At 42.2% G+C, this 14484-nt stretch overlaps 1 protein-coding gene across 2 annotated transcripts in view; it reads left to right on the top strand.

The window, feature by feature from the left end:
- LOC115148828 (delta-sarcoglycan) overlaps positions 1-14484 on the top strand; it is a 344372-nt gene that overhangs the window by 273081 nt on the left and 56807 nt on the right. For both annotated transcript variants that reach the window (XM_029691086.1, XM_029691085.1), the window contains exons 3-5: positions 1984-2085; positions 11332-11419; positions 12051-12170. In XM_029691086.1, coding sequence (XP_029546946.1) covers positions 1984-2085; positions 11332-11419; positions 12051-12170 — 310 coding nt within the window. The remainder of the gene's footprint in view (positions 1-1983; positions 2086-11331; positions 11420-12050; positions 12171-14484) is intronic.

Below are 14484 nucleotides of genomic sequence, written 5' to 3'. Positions count from 1 at the left end.
CGATGTGGAGCGGGGAGAGGAGAGTAGAGGAAAATAGAGAAAAACAGAGAAGAGAGGAGAAGACACACCTGAGTGTGCTGGTGCTCCTCTGTCAATGAGTGCCTATCTGCATTATTCATGACATGCCTCCCGCTTGTTCTCCCCGCACCACCCCGCACCATACTGCTCACTCAGAGAGAGAGGGAGTAGGGAGAGAGGGAGTAGGTCGAGAGAGAGAGAGCGAGCGAACACTGGCTGTTGCATTCCTATATCCAAATACGTGTGTGTGTGGGAGGTAAGAGATTATGGCTATCTCACCTCGAATTGTCCAGGATATTAGGTTTTGATACCTTTCAACTGTTTTGTCCAAAAACATTCCAGGAATAGTTCAGCACCGGTTTCAAAACCCCAGGGTACATTGCCAGAAAGTCTCTCAAAGATGAAAAAGTCTCCCTTTTCATAATGGTGAAGTTTTTTCCCACTGGGACGAAAAATGGATCAACGTTGCTTCCACATCATTTCAACAAAAAAATCTATGTGATAATGTTGAGTCAACGTGGAAAACTGATTGGATTTGAAAAAAGTTATCAACATAAGGGAACTGGCTGTTTATCACCCAACTTTAACCTAAATCCAATGACATGGTGATATTTGTTATTGATTTCACATTGAATTCACATTAGTTGACAACTGAACCAAATGTAAATCAAAACTAGACGTTGAAATTACATCTTTACCCAGTGGGTTGTTAGCTGTGTTACTCTCATGTTACGCTCTTTTGGGAGAGGTGCAAGGCTCACAAAATCGGTGGAATTCCTAGAATTCGAGTTTCCTACAGTACTCAGAGATCTGTGCATTTATACACAGTGCCACAGCATGTCTCAGATGCTCAAACTCTGGGGATGTGAGTTTCTGTAACAGAGGGAGAGATGAAGAGGATGAACAAGTGACTATTTCAACTATTGTGCGTCTTCAGTGATGGTTCACATAGCTTCTGAAATGGAAGAGCTGTGGGGGTAACGAGTGAATAATATTACAGCAAAAGCAGGACAGAGTGAATCTGAATCTTTGATGTAAATCAATGGCTGAATCTGATGAGGAAAGACAGTCACTTTCCTCCATAGACGGAAGGTGGACATACTGCAGAGTGGCAAAAAATATATATCTAGTCATCACATAGGCTTTTGTCTTCTTCAAAGTGTCTATGCTACTTACATTTAGCAGCTATCTCATTTCATATGGTTTGCCGATCCACAGGATAGATATATATATATATTCACGCCACGTTCAGGTCTCACTTACTTTACATTTCTCACTATCTTGTCAGAATTGGAATAGAGAAGGTAGAAAGAGGTGGGCAGACGGAGAGAGGAGGCATTGTCAGAAGGTGTTTTAAAGCATTCAGATCCAGAGGGATTGCACAGGTCTTGATCTCCATTTGGTAATGCTCCTCAGAACTCAGGATCAAATATGGTGATAAAAAAAGAGACTTGGTTTCTCCTGATGATCACATGGAGGCATAGAGAGAGAACGAGAGCTCCTGTCTCTTATCAGACAAGTATATCATCTTTACAGTGATCCACCATGCTTATTTATTGACCAGGGGAAGCAAAAGGTCAAAGTCAAACCTGTTGGAATCAAAGGCGCTCTGTGAACTCCTCTTTGTTCTCCAAAGCTCTGCTCATCGTTGTTTGATATCCTTTAGTCTGACATGGTTCAGTAACACAGAGAAACAGATAGGGGCTTTGTGAACACGGTTCCAATATTCAGTGCTTGATATTGTGGTATTCATGCCTTTACTGTAGCTAGTTGATTTATGCCTATATCAAGATGTTTATATCCAAAGAAGTATGGATGGGATGAATTCATGATATGTGTGCATTAGTACCAATTTTGTATTACACATATATTATTTATGTCTTTGCTTCATCAGCAACAGATGGAACTCTCTCAACTCATACCTAAATATTGACCATATCCTATTCATTTTCTCTTTCTATACAGGATGGTATGGGCAACTTAAGAATAACGGAGAAGGGCCTGAAACTGGAGGGGGACTCTGAGTTTCTTCAACCTCTGTATGCTAAAGAAATTCAGTCCAGACCAGTAAGTACTGCCCCTGCCACTTCCACCACCAAATAAAATCTTAATTGTCATATGCTTCGTAAACAACAGGAGTTGAGTCAAAGTGAAATGATTACTTACTACCCTTCCCAACAATGCAGAATACAATAAAAAATAAAACATTATAATAAAATTGTAACACGAGGAGTAAATACACAATGAGCAATGATAGCTTGGCTATATAGCCCCACAATGGAGGTATCATAATACCCATAAAACCTAGCGGTCAAACAGGGAAATGGCTCCAATCGTTTTTCCACCGTTTATTTTTCTCATAGGGAATTTTAGAAACACTTAAAATAAGGGCTGTGTTTTATGTAGGCATTTTGATAACTATGTAAATCTCTCTCAGACAGGGTGGCTTTAATCAATATATTCGGCTCTGTTTACTCTCAGACTACAAATCCCTGCAAGATCCGGCACGTAATCTCTAGCTAACACCTTTGCTCACAGGTATTGTGTCAATTTAAAACTTGCACAAGACAGTTCACAGAATTGTCAATGTAAATTAATCACTTACCTTTGATGATCTTCATCTGGTGGCACTCCCAGGACTCCATGTTACACAATAAATGTTTGTTTTGTTCGATAATATCCCTCTTTATGTCCAAAAACCTCAGTTTTGTTGGTGCGTTTAGTTCAGTAATCCAAAGGTACAAAGCACGCTCTCAACATCCAGACGAAAAGTCAAAAAAGGACAATAAAGTTCGTAGAAACATGTCAAACGATGCTTAAAATCAATCCTCAGGTTGTTTTTGTCATAAATAATCAATAATATTTCAACCGGACAAAAGCTTCGTCAATAGAAAATTAGAAACAAGAAAGGCGCACTCCCGATCACGCGCTGGACTCATGTCTGGAGATTTCTACTTTCCACTCATTGAAAGTGCTGTATCTCCCTCATTTTTCAGAGTAAAATCCTGAAACAATGCCTAAAGACTAGCCACATGTAGAAGAAGCCATAGAGATCGTGAACTGGGTCCTAAGTCTTTGTATGGTGGATAGGCTTTCAATGGAAAAACAGCCTTTCAAAATAATAGTACTTCCTGGATGGATTTTCCTCGGGTTTTCGCCTGCCATATTAATTCTGTTATACTCACAGACATTATTTTAACAGTTGTGGAAACTTTTGAGTGTTTTCTATCCAAATCTACTTATATGCATATCCTAGCTTCTGGGCCTGAGTAGCAGGCAGTTTAATTTGGGCACACTTTTCATCCAAAATTCCAAATGCTGCCCCTACCCTAGTGAAGACATTTTGCCAATTTATTCATTACTAAATGTAGCTAACATTAGATTATTTATCCAGAGATTCTTACTTTTGCCTTGATTCGGCAGTCTCGTCCAGATCATCATGGCATTTGTAGTTTTTTTATGATAGCCACATTAGCAGCTAATTAGTATGTCATTTTTGGAGGGTCAATACAAGCAAATATATTGATTAAAGTCACCTTGTCCAAAAGAGATTTAGACTGTTATCAAAACCCCACGCCAGCATAAGCCTACATGAAACACAGTGTTTCTAAAATGAATGGTGGAAAAACGATTGGAACCATTTCCTTATTTGACCGCTAGATTTCATGGTTATTATGACTCATACTATGGTACTCTATATACATAGGGTACCAGTACCGAGTCGATGTGCAGGCGACAAGGAAATTGAGGTAGGTATGGGTAAAGTGACTAGGTAACAGGATAGATAATAGACGGTAGCAGCAGCATATGTGATGAGTGTGGAAGTGTATAATGTGTGTGTGGGGAATGTGTGCCAGTGTGCCAGTGTGTGCGGTGTTGGGTTGTGTTGTGTCAGTGTAAGTATGTGTGAGTGTGTGGGTAGAGTCCAGTGTGTCCATAGAGTGCAGATTGTCCGGGTAGCTATTTGGTTAACTATTTAGCAGTCTTATGGCTTGGGGGTGGCTGTTAAGGAGCCTTTTGGTGCCAGACTTAGCGCTCTGGTACCGTTTGCCATGTGGTAGTACAGAGAACAGTCTATGACTTGGGTGGCTGGAGTCTGACAATTTTTCGGGCCTTCCTCTAATACCGCCTTGTATAGAGGTCCTAGATGGCAGGGAATTCGGCCCCAGTGATGTACTGGGCTGTATGCACTACCCTCGGTCGAATGCCGATCAGTTGCCATAACAAGCGGTGATGCAGCCAGTCAAGATGCTCTCAATGGTACAGCTGTAGAAATTTAGGAGGATCTGAGGGCCCATGCCAAATCTTTTCAGCCTCCTGAGGGGGATGAGGCATTGTTGTGCCCTCTTAATGACTATGTTGGTGGGTTTGGACAATAATAGGTCCTTAGCAATGTGGACACTGAGGAACTTAAAGCTCTGGACGCGCTCCACTACAGCCCCATTGATGTGAATGTGGGAAGTCCACAATAACCTGAAGTCCACAATAACCTCTTTTGTCTTGCCCACGTTGAGGGAGAGGTTTTAGTCCTGACATCACGCAGTCATGGATGAACAGGGAGTACAGGAGGGGACTAAGCATGCACCGCTATGGGGGCCCGTGTTGATGGTCAGGATGGTGGATGTGTTGTCACCTACCCTCACCACCTGGGGGCAGCCCATCAGGAAGTACAGGATCCAGTTGCAGAGGGAGGTGGTCAGTCCCAGGGACCTTAGCTTAGTGATGACCTTGGAGGGCACTATGATGTTGAACGGTGAGCTGTATTCTATGAACAGCATTCTCACATAGTTGTTCCTTTTGCCCAGGTGGGAACGGGCAGTGTGGAGTGCAATAGAGATCTGTGGATCTGTTTGGGCGGGAAATGCGAATTGGAGTTGGTCCAGGGATTCTGGGATGATGGTGTTGATGTGAGCCATGACCAGCCTTTCAAAACATTGCATGGCTATGGATGTGAGCGCTACGGGGCGGTAGTCATTTAGACAGGTTACCTTGGCGTTCTTGGGCACAGAGATGATGTTGGTCTGCTTGAAACATGTAGGTATTACAGACTTGGTCAGGGCGAGTTTGAAAATGTCAGTGAAGACACTTGCCAGCTGGGCAGTACGCATCCTGGTAATCCATCTGGCCCTGAGGACTTGTGAATGTTAACCTGTTTAAAGGTCTTACTCAGTGTAATCACACAGTCATCCGGAACAGCTGGTGCTCTCACGCATGGTTAATTGTTGCTTGGCCCGAAGCGACCATAGAAGGCATTTAGTCTGGTAGGCTCACTTCGCTGGGAAGCTCTCGGCTGGTTTTCCCTTTGAAATCCATGATGGTTTGCAAGCCCTGTCAAATCCAACAAGTTTCAGAGCCGGTGTAGTAAAATTCGATCTTAGTCCTGTATTGACGCTTTGCCTGTTTGATGGTTTGTCAGAAGGCGTAGAGGGATTTCTTATAAATGTCCAGATTAATCCATGGCTTCTGGTTGGGATATGTACGTACTGTCACTCTGGGAATGACAGCGTCAATACACTTATTAATGAAGCCAGTGACTGATGTGGTAAACTCCTTAATGACATCGGATGAATCCCGGAACATATTCCAGTCTGTGTTAGCGAAATAGTCCTGTAGCTTAGCATCCTCTTCATCAGACCACTTCCGTACTGAGCGCTTCACTGGTACTTCTTGTTTAAGTTTTTGCTTGTAAGCAGAGATCAGGACCATAGAGTTATGGTCATATTTGCCAAAGGTTTACAAAAGAGGGAGAGTAGTATCAGAGAGAGGTGATGTCATAGGAGATGGAGCGATAGACGCTCACTCACACTCTGCCTGGCAGTAATAATACCACAGAGCATGCATTGGATGGATAGCTTGATAATGTGCAGAGCCGCATGCTTTATCTCATTTGTCCAGCACCAGCAGAGAGAGAGAGAGAGAGAGAGAGAGAGCTTGCCAACAACGGCGGAGGTGAGCGGAATAGTAATTATCGATAGAGGTGAAAAATGGAAGAAGACAATTGTCTGGTCCAAGGGGGATAAAGAGAAAGATAGAAAACCCTAAGCAAGGATCCTCTCTACTGCTTTTTCCCTCCATCTCTCTCTTGTTCCTCTCTCGCTCTCTCTCTTCTCCAAATCTTCTCCCTCTCCCCCATAGTATACTGTATTTGGGTAGTTCCACCAATTGGGTGCCTTTTGAGAAGTATAGCATGAAAGTAAATTCTAATAATTTACGCCATATTCAGGTCTCACTTAACACTTCATAACATTATAAACAACATTAATCTCAGGGATATTGCCATCAAAATGTATCTGATATTACAATATGATTAGAATAAGCATTATAATAGCAATAATTGGCTTTTACAAATTCAATTTCTTCTGTACATCCATTCCACTAGGCCTATAGCCTATCAGTGAACAGTCAGAAGGGGAACAATTTAAAAGCCCAACATTATTTTACAGTCTTCACAAGTCGTTTACATCTGCAAGGCCATAAGAGTCATGAATTAAACATGCTGGCATCCAGGATGTTTGGTGTAAGGAAAGAAAAACATGCAAGGGTGAGGAGCATGCAGGAGAGGGTCATGGAGGAGCCACGGCTGTGTCCTTTGGTGGGCAGAGGAGTCGACTATGTCAGAGTAGCTGTGGTGGAACTGGATGCGGTGGCTGGTTGGCCGGCAGGAGTAGGAGGCAGGGCCAGAAGGAGGTGAGGAGCTGGAAAGAAGGGGAGAGGTGAGGGTGGAGGCGGTCTGGGGAGGGATGTTTAGAGGCCAGGGAGCGATGCTGGGCAGCTGGGGAGTTTCTTAGACCTGGAAGGGGGGGCGAGGCATCAGTTGGCATGGCATCAAGATTACTGTATTTATATACTGCTCCAAAAAATAAAGGGAACACTTAAACAACATATCCTAGATCTGAATGAAAGAAATAATCTTAGGAAATACTTTTTTCTTTACATAGTTGAATGTGTTGACAAAAAAATCACACAAAAATAATCAATGGAAATCCAATTTATCAACCCATGGAGGTCGGGATTTGGAGTCACACTCAAAATTAAAGTGGAAAACCACACTACAGGCTGATCCAACTTTGATGTAATGTCTTTAAAACAAGTCAAAATGAGGCTCAGTAGTGTGTGTGGCCTCCAAGTGCCTGTATGACCTCCCTACAATGCCTGGGCATGCTCCTGATGAGGTGGCGGATGGTCTCCTGAAGGATCTCCTCCCAGACCTGGACTAAAGCATCCACCAACTCCTGGACAGTCTGTGGTGCAACGTGGCGTTGGTGGATGGAGCGAGACATGATGTCCCAGATGTGCTCAACTGGATTCAGGTCTGGGGAACGGGAGGGCCAGTCCATAGCATCAATGCCTTCCTCTTGCAGGAACTGCTGACACACTCCAGCCACATGAGGTCTAGCATTGTCTTGCATTAGGAGGAACCCAGGGCCAACCGCACCAGCATATGGTCTCACAAGGGGTCTGAGGATCTCATCTCGGTACCTAATGGCAGTCAGGCTACCTCTGGCGAGCACATGGAGGGCTGTGCGGTCCCCCAAAGAAATGCCACCCCACACCATGACTGACCCACCGCCAAACCGGTCATGCTGGAGGATGTTGCAGGCAGCAGAACGTTCTCCACGGCGTCTCCAGACTCTGTCATGTCTGTCACATGTGCTCAGTGTGAACCTGCTTTCATCTGTGAAGAGCACAGGGCGCCAGTGGCGAATTTGCCAATCTTGGTGTTCTCTGGCAAATGCCAAACGTCCTGCACGGTGTTGGGCTCTAAGCACAACCCCCACCTGTGGACGTCGGGCCCTCATACCACCCGCATGGAGTCTGTTTCTGACCATTTGAGCAGACACATGCATATTTGTGGCCTGCTGGAGGTCATTTTGCAGGGCTCTGGCAGTGCTTTTCCTGCTCCTCCTTGCACAAAGGCGGAGGTAGCGGTCCTGCTGCTGGGTTGTTGCCCTCCTATGGCCTCCTCCACATCTCCTGATGTACTGGCCTGTCTCCTGGTAGCACCTCCATGCACTGGACACTACGCTGACAGACACAGCAAACCTTCTTGCCACAGCTCGCATTGATGTGCCATCCTGGATGAGCTGCACTACCTGAGCCACTTGTGTGGGTTGTAGACTCCATCTCATGCTACCACTAGAGTGAAAGCACCGCCAGCATTCAAAAGTGACCAAAACATCAGCCAGGAAGCATAGGAACTGAGAAGTGGTCTGTGGTCCACCTGCACAACCACTCCTTTATTGGGGGTGTCTTCCTAATTGCCTATAATTTCCACCTGTTGTCTATTCCATTTGCACAACAGCATGTGAAATGTATTGTCAATCAGTGTTGCTTCCTAAGTGGACAGTTTGATTTCACAGAAGTGTGATTGACTTGGAGTTACATTGTGTTGTTTAAGTGTTCCCTTCATTTTTTTGAGCAGTGTATAACCTACCTAAACAAGTCTGAGCTTGCAAGCTCACATTCTGTTTCACTGCAAGTGAAGTGAAGCCAGTGTGAGCACAGTAGTCAATCTGGTTTCACAAGGGTACTCTATTTTATTCAATATGGAGTGTAATCTTTAATATTTGCATAATGTGTTTTGGACATACTGACCCATCAGCTCATGGGATGCCTTCTTCGGGATCTGTTCGATAGCCAGAGCTCTCACACAACCCAGCTCCTCTGTCAACTCAGTTTAGGACAACTCCAGCTTCATCCTGCACAGGAGGAACAATAGTTTATCATCTTTCAATGTTAGGGCTGCATTCCAAATGGTACCCTATTTCCTAGACAGGGCTTCAGTGTAGACATCTTTGATAGTTACCTTTACTGGTGCCTATGTCCACAATGATTCATACTAACTGGAGTGCCACAACCTAAAACAATTTCAGTCCCCTACGATCCATTAATGTTTTCCCTCTCATTCAGGTGCTACACAAATAAACAAATAAACCACATCCTATTCTCCTTGGTATCTTTCTTGTAACAAACCCTATGATTTCAAGAGTTGGCCTCCAGTATATTAAAGTTTCACTCTTTCTGTTCTGACAATTAGCAAAATGTTAGCTTGATCTTTTATCAGACTGTGTCATATAGCTAACTCCTATGTATAGCCAACTTCTATGGTAATATGGCATGACAACAATCATACAATAGGAGTTGGCAAGACATCATAAACAGATCTGGGACCAGGCTAGCCAAATGTTGATTCTCTGTGTGGGAAAGAAATTATTTATTGTTTCATAAATCCATAACACATACTTTAAAAACTTTTTGAGTCACTAAAGGGCTGTAGGCTAACCAGAATGGCATTATCTGACTTACAGGAAACACTTTCTTTGCTTGTGTCTGGATAGGTTCATCCATCACACATGGAAAGCAATCACCTGATCAGGGACAGTCATAGTGGACGAACTCAAAGTATTCCATCCTATCTAGTTAATTTAGGATTGAGTAATTTCAGTAATATAGCTAGCTAACTACCATATATAGCTAGCTATTTACCAGGAGCTAACAGTACAATCGTAGAAATAGATCTCTGCCAGACAGGAAAACCATGTCAGAAAACCTGATAGACTGCAGTTGTTGCATAGATAGCTTCTACTGTTGTCTAGTAGCCATATTTTACATGGACGCTAGCTATATTCAGAGAGGATTTTTTTCACATTGACACAATTACATTCGTTATAGAATTAAAAATCTAATTTGATCAATTACATGTGGAAAAACACATTTGAGTCAACATTAGCTAGCAAGCCAGCAGCAGATGAAACAGAAAGTTAATTATCTTCCCTGTCTCTATCCCCGGTTTTAGTTTGCGGCTATCACTGTCCAACTGGCTAGGTTTTACTAGCCAATACTAGTGACAAACTTAGTTATGTTATCGATTCATGGCAGTATACAAACAAAATCTAGCGCACTTATTTTGCTAGCTAGAAAAATAAATATACATAAATTCATTCAGAAACAGAGGAAGAGGATAGCTAGTTAGAACAAGCTAACATTAGCTGCTACCTCACAGCTACCAGTAGCGAACTGCAATTTATTCAGGGCTGTAAATAGACTTTAACAAAATCATTTTGTCTTTCATGTGACAATATTGATAAAACATTACCTAAACTGATCTAACTTATTTGCATTTTGAAACTGTCAAATAGCACTCAAAATAGCACTTCATACACTGACTTTTGGGTGAAGTAAAAAAGAAAGTTCCCGCCCATAAATCCCTAAACCAATTATATCTATTTATAGCTTATTCTGTCATGTGTAAATGGCAGTTTTCAGGAATACAATTGGTGAGTGGACGGCAGTGATATTAAGGGTGAAACCATCAAAACTATGACTCTGAAAGGTTTTAGTGCTAAGTAAAGTTACAGGGTTGGCGATTTCATCTTAAATCAGCCATAAATCCCATTCTGTCATGTGCAACACTGCTGTCTCATCCATGGCAAGGATGTTGCTCTCCTTTATCCTCTTTTTCAATCTTTGCAGTACTCACTGAAGTTCACTCGTAAACAATTCATTTAGACCCAGTGTTTATTTGCTGAAATGTGTGCCAATGCTGGGCTAATAAAAGGGACAGGCGATTAATTTAAGTTTTATGGTATATTAAAGGGCACTTCATTTAATAAAACAGGCTTTTAAAATACAATATGTGTGCACAATTTCTACTTAAAATATCAAAGGGATGCAAAAGGCACTCATTTTGTGGAACAAACCATTAACAGGGACGAGAGGCGGCACAATCAGTGTACATGAAAGCAGGTCCTAAGGATACACACTGTAGCAGGAGAAAAAGTCTGGGAAGCTAGAAATTCAATTCCATGAATCGCAGCAGAACAAGAACCATTCCTGCTTGTGCCAGTGGGGCCTAATATACTAAAAGAACAATATGACATAACCTCTTAATTCGAATCTCATGTGCTCAACCACATTGTTAAAGTGACGTATGTCTATTCAGGAATATCAATATTTTGTTTATTTACTGTACTGCTTAGCTGAAAGGAACCTTGATAAGCATGAAGGGCCATAATATTATCTCTAATATACATGAGATGCATTATCTTGCCGGCTTTAAGCACAACACAATGGCTGCCTGCTATCTTTAATTAAGAACTTTACTGAAGCATGCAAGATTACTCTGGCACGTAAGACAGATCCAGGGTTCAGACGTGATTTGCATTCCAGATTGGCTCTTGACTTGTGGGCTAATGGAAATGATCTGTAAAACATACAGTCCTAGTTACACACTCACACTGAGCGCTAGGGTCACTATCGTTGGGTTTGTGTTTGGTGAACTGCATTGTTTGTTTACTTGCTTTGTCTCCGCAGGGCAGCCCACTGTTACTGCAATCCTCCAAAAATGTGTCCATCAATATCCTCAATGGGAAGAATCAGCTGGTCACACAACTTATTGCAGGTAATATCATGCAACACGATTGAAGACAGTCACACATCCATGGAGGGTTTGTCCTAATATGGACACCGTACAAAGCAATGAAAATCGATTGACATGGATGAGAGTTCTCTTTTGTTCCAAACAGACATTTCGATCCATGAACAGCTACAGACAAACACTACTCCCATGGTAAACTGCAGTGACATTTGTCTTCTGGCTGTTGATTATCATGCAAAGATGTTTAGTGGATCAGTGAGCAATAGGAATACGGTATGCTAGAGACTCCACTCAAGACACAGCGAAGCAGAATCAATTGTTTTCATGACGTATCAGTCGCCCTCTGCTCAGATCGCTTGTTTCTCCCCACGACATGAAACCATTTCAGGATCATCCAAGTAAAGGAGTTGTTTTTTCTCTGCTGTTTGTTGTGCTATCAATAACAGTTTGTTTTGGTGTCGGGCTGTGTTTATTCTATATTTTCTTATTTCCCCATTCTCTCAGTAGTTGTGTTTTGATCTGCTTTACTTTGTCTTACTCTTGAAGTATTTGACTGTAGTTATAGTTCAGTTATTGTCTCTTGGTTTTTCACATAGCAGCTACCTGTTAAACTAGAACTACACTGACTTTTCCTGACACATTTTGCTCTGTCCAGGATCCAGTGGAGTGCGTTCACGAGGAAAGATGTTGGAAGTGAAATCTAGCACAGGGAAGCTGCTGTTCTCTGCTGATGATCAGGAGGTGGTGGTGGGAGCAGAGAGGCTACGGGTGACAGGTAAGTTACTGGACCAGACACTGCATTATACTCAAAAGTCTACTAGCAATTTATTGAACTGGAGTTTTAAACTCGACTGCTCACCATCTTTAAGTGTGGTGATCTTTTGGATGTACAGTTAATTGAAATTGAGCAAAAAATAGATGCCATTTGACGGCTAGTCAACAATTGAATGAACAATCATCACAGACAAAATAATAATTGACAACTCACATTTAAAAAACAGCCTAACATAAATTAGACTATAAGACTTAAAAGACTGAGTCTAAGTTTTCTATAAGGGACGATGAGTGATTCTGTATTATTTCGATTTGGAGAAATCATCCAATTATGTTGAACAAGAGCAGATTCCGTCACTTTTATGTTGTATAAGATTGTTACAGTATTTGAGTAAGGTAATAAAGTATGTAAAAAAAAAAATCCAATAATTTCAATCATTCATTCACATTCATAGAAAAAGGGTGAACATTTTCAGGTTGTTTTCAGTGCATTTGATCATCTCTGAACATCCCTCCCAAGGCAGCAATTACTCACAACCCTCATCTACATTTATTTCCCCCCCCAGAGCTCCTCAGCCAGAGTTCATTACCCTATTCAACTCCGCTATATTTCGCTTGAATGCATTCAGTTGTGCAACTGACTAGGTATCCCCTTTCTCTTCCCTTCCACTAAGCACAGGGATGCAGAGAGAGAGGGAGGGAGTGGTACAGAGAGAGAGGGAGGGAGGAAAAGAGAGAGAGAGAGGGTAGGGAAAGATAAGAAATGTAGTGATGTTTCTTCAATTACTCCATTTATCTCTGACCCTTTTTGATGGGGCTGCCAAGGGCCACAGGGTTCATCAAACGCTTTGGCAACCACCGTCGTCAGTCGAAAAGCCTTCTTAGTTCTAAATAGGCCTCTGTTGTACTAATAGTTTCTGTACATATGTGTGGTTGGGCATGCAGGCATACAGTATATGTGTATATGCGTGCGTGCGTGCATGTGTATGTGTGTGTGCATCCATGCCTGTCTGTGTGTGCTTCAAACCATGCCAAACAACAGCTGTATGAATCAATAAATATAGCCAATGATCTCAGGCCTGAGAAAGCTGCTGTTGACCCCTTTCCCTCCGTCATTCCGTCCATCAGGCAGGATGAAGTGAGGCCAGATTCCTATAAAACTGTCACATGCCATTACCAAATGAATGCTTTTGTCCAAACCAATAAAATGCATAATTATGCTGAGCATATAACTTTAATTGGCCCAAATGAGGTCATTGGAAATCTATGATAGAGCTTTCGCTGCCTTCATTAGGCATTTATTGCACTATCTACTGTAAAAACTGATCCAGGAAGCCACAGGATCCAATGGGGAAGAGGGGAGGTGTTTGGAATCATGCTAACTTTGCAATGTGGTGCTAGTTGTGATATGAAGTAAATCAAGATCTCTAAAAAGCTAATCAACTCCCTGAAATTATTGTATTTTTATTACACAAGAGCGACAGGTGCTGCATCCAGAGAACATAACAAGCGACTTCGGGATAAGAATATAGCCATTGATTGATGGCAAAAGCAATCTGCGACTTAAATGTGTCTGTAAATTGGCTTTCACAGGTAAAAATTTAGTTTAATTGTTTCATTCATATGTGTCTCGCTTTGTAACACAAGGATCAATCAGTGCTGCAGGGTAACACTTGATTACAGTGTTCTGCAACTCTTTCAAGACTGTCACGGCCTGACCATAGAGAGCCTTTTTATTCTCTATTTTGGTTAGGTCAGGGTGTGACTAGGGTGGGTAATCTAGGTTGTTTATTTCTATGTTGGCCTGATATGGTCCCCAGTCAGAGGCAGCTGTTTTTTGTTGTCTCTGATTGGGGATCATATTTAGGCAGCCATTTCCCCACTGTGTTTTGTGGGATCTTGTTTATCTGTAGTTGCCTGTGAGCACTTAATTTGATTCACGTTTCGTTCGTTCTTTATTGTTTTTTTGTGCGTTTCATTCAATAAACATGTGGTACCCATATCATGCGGTACCCATATCATGCTGCGCTTTGGTCCGAATGTTATTACGACGATCGTGACAAAGACGGTCTCCAAATTGAGCGTTGCTACATAAATCCACAGTAGGCGTACTGTAACTGTATCCATCTGAAAGCAATGATGTGAAAATATAAAGCTTGACACTTGAGGAAAACAATAGTGAAATATTTCTGACCAGAGCACTGGAGGAAGTAAGTTTGATTGTGATCCTTGTGATGCCCCCATCAGAATGCATGGATTATTGTCCAATGAGAGACCCCTGACAGACTGCACGGCTGTATTATGATATCAACATT

The sequence above is a fragment of the Salmo trutta genome, chromosome 15, assembly GCF_901001165.1.
Source record: "Salmo trutta chromosome 15, fSalTru1.1, whole genome shotgun sequence".
NCBI classification, from domain to species: Eukaryota; Metazoa; Chordata; class Actinopteri; order Salmoniformes; family Salmonidae; genus Salmo; species Salmo trutta.
This window is presented reverse-complemented; position numbering and strand designations above follow the sequence as displayed.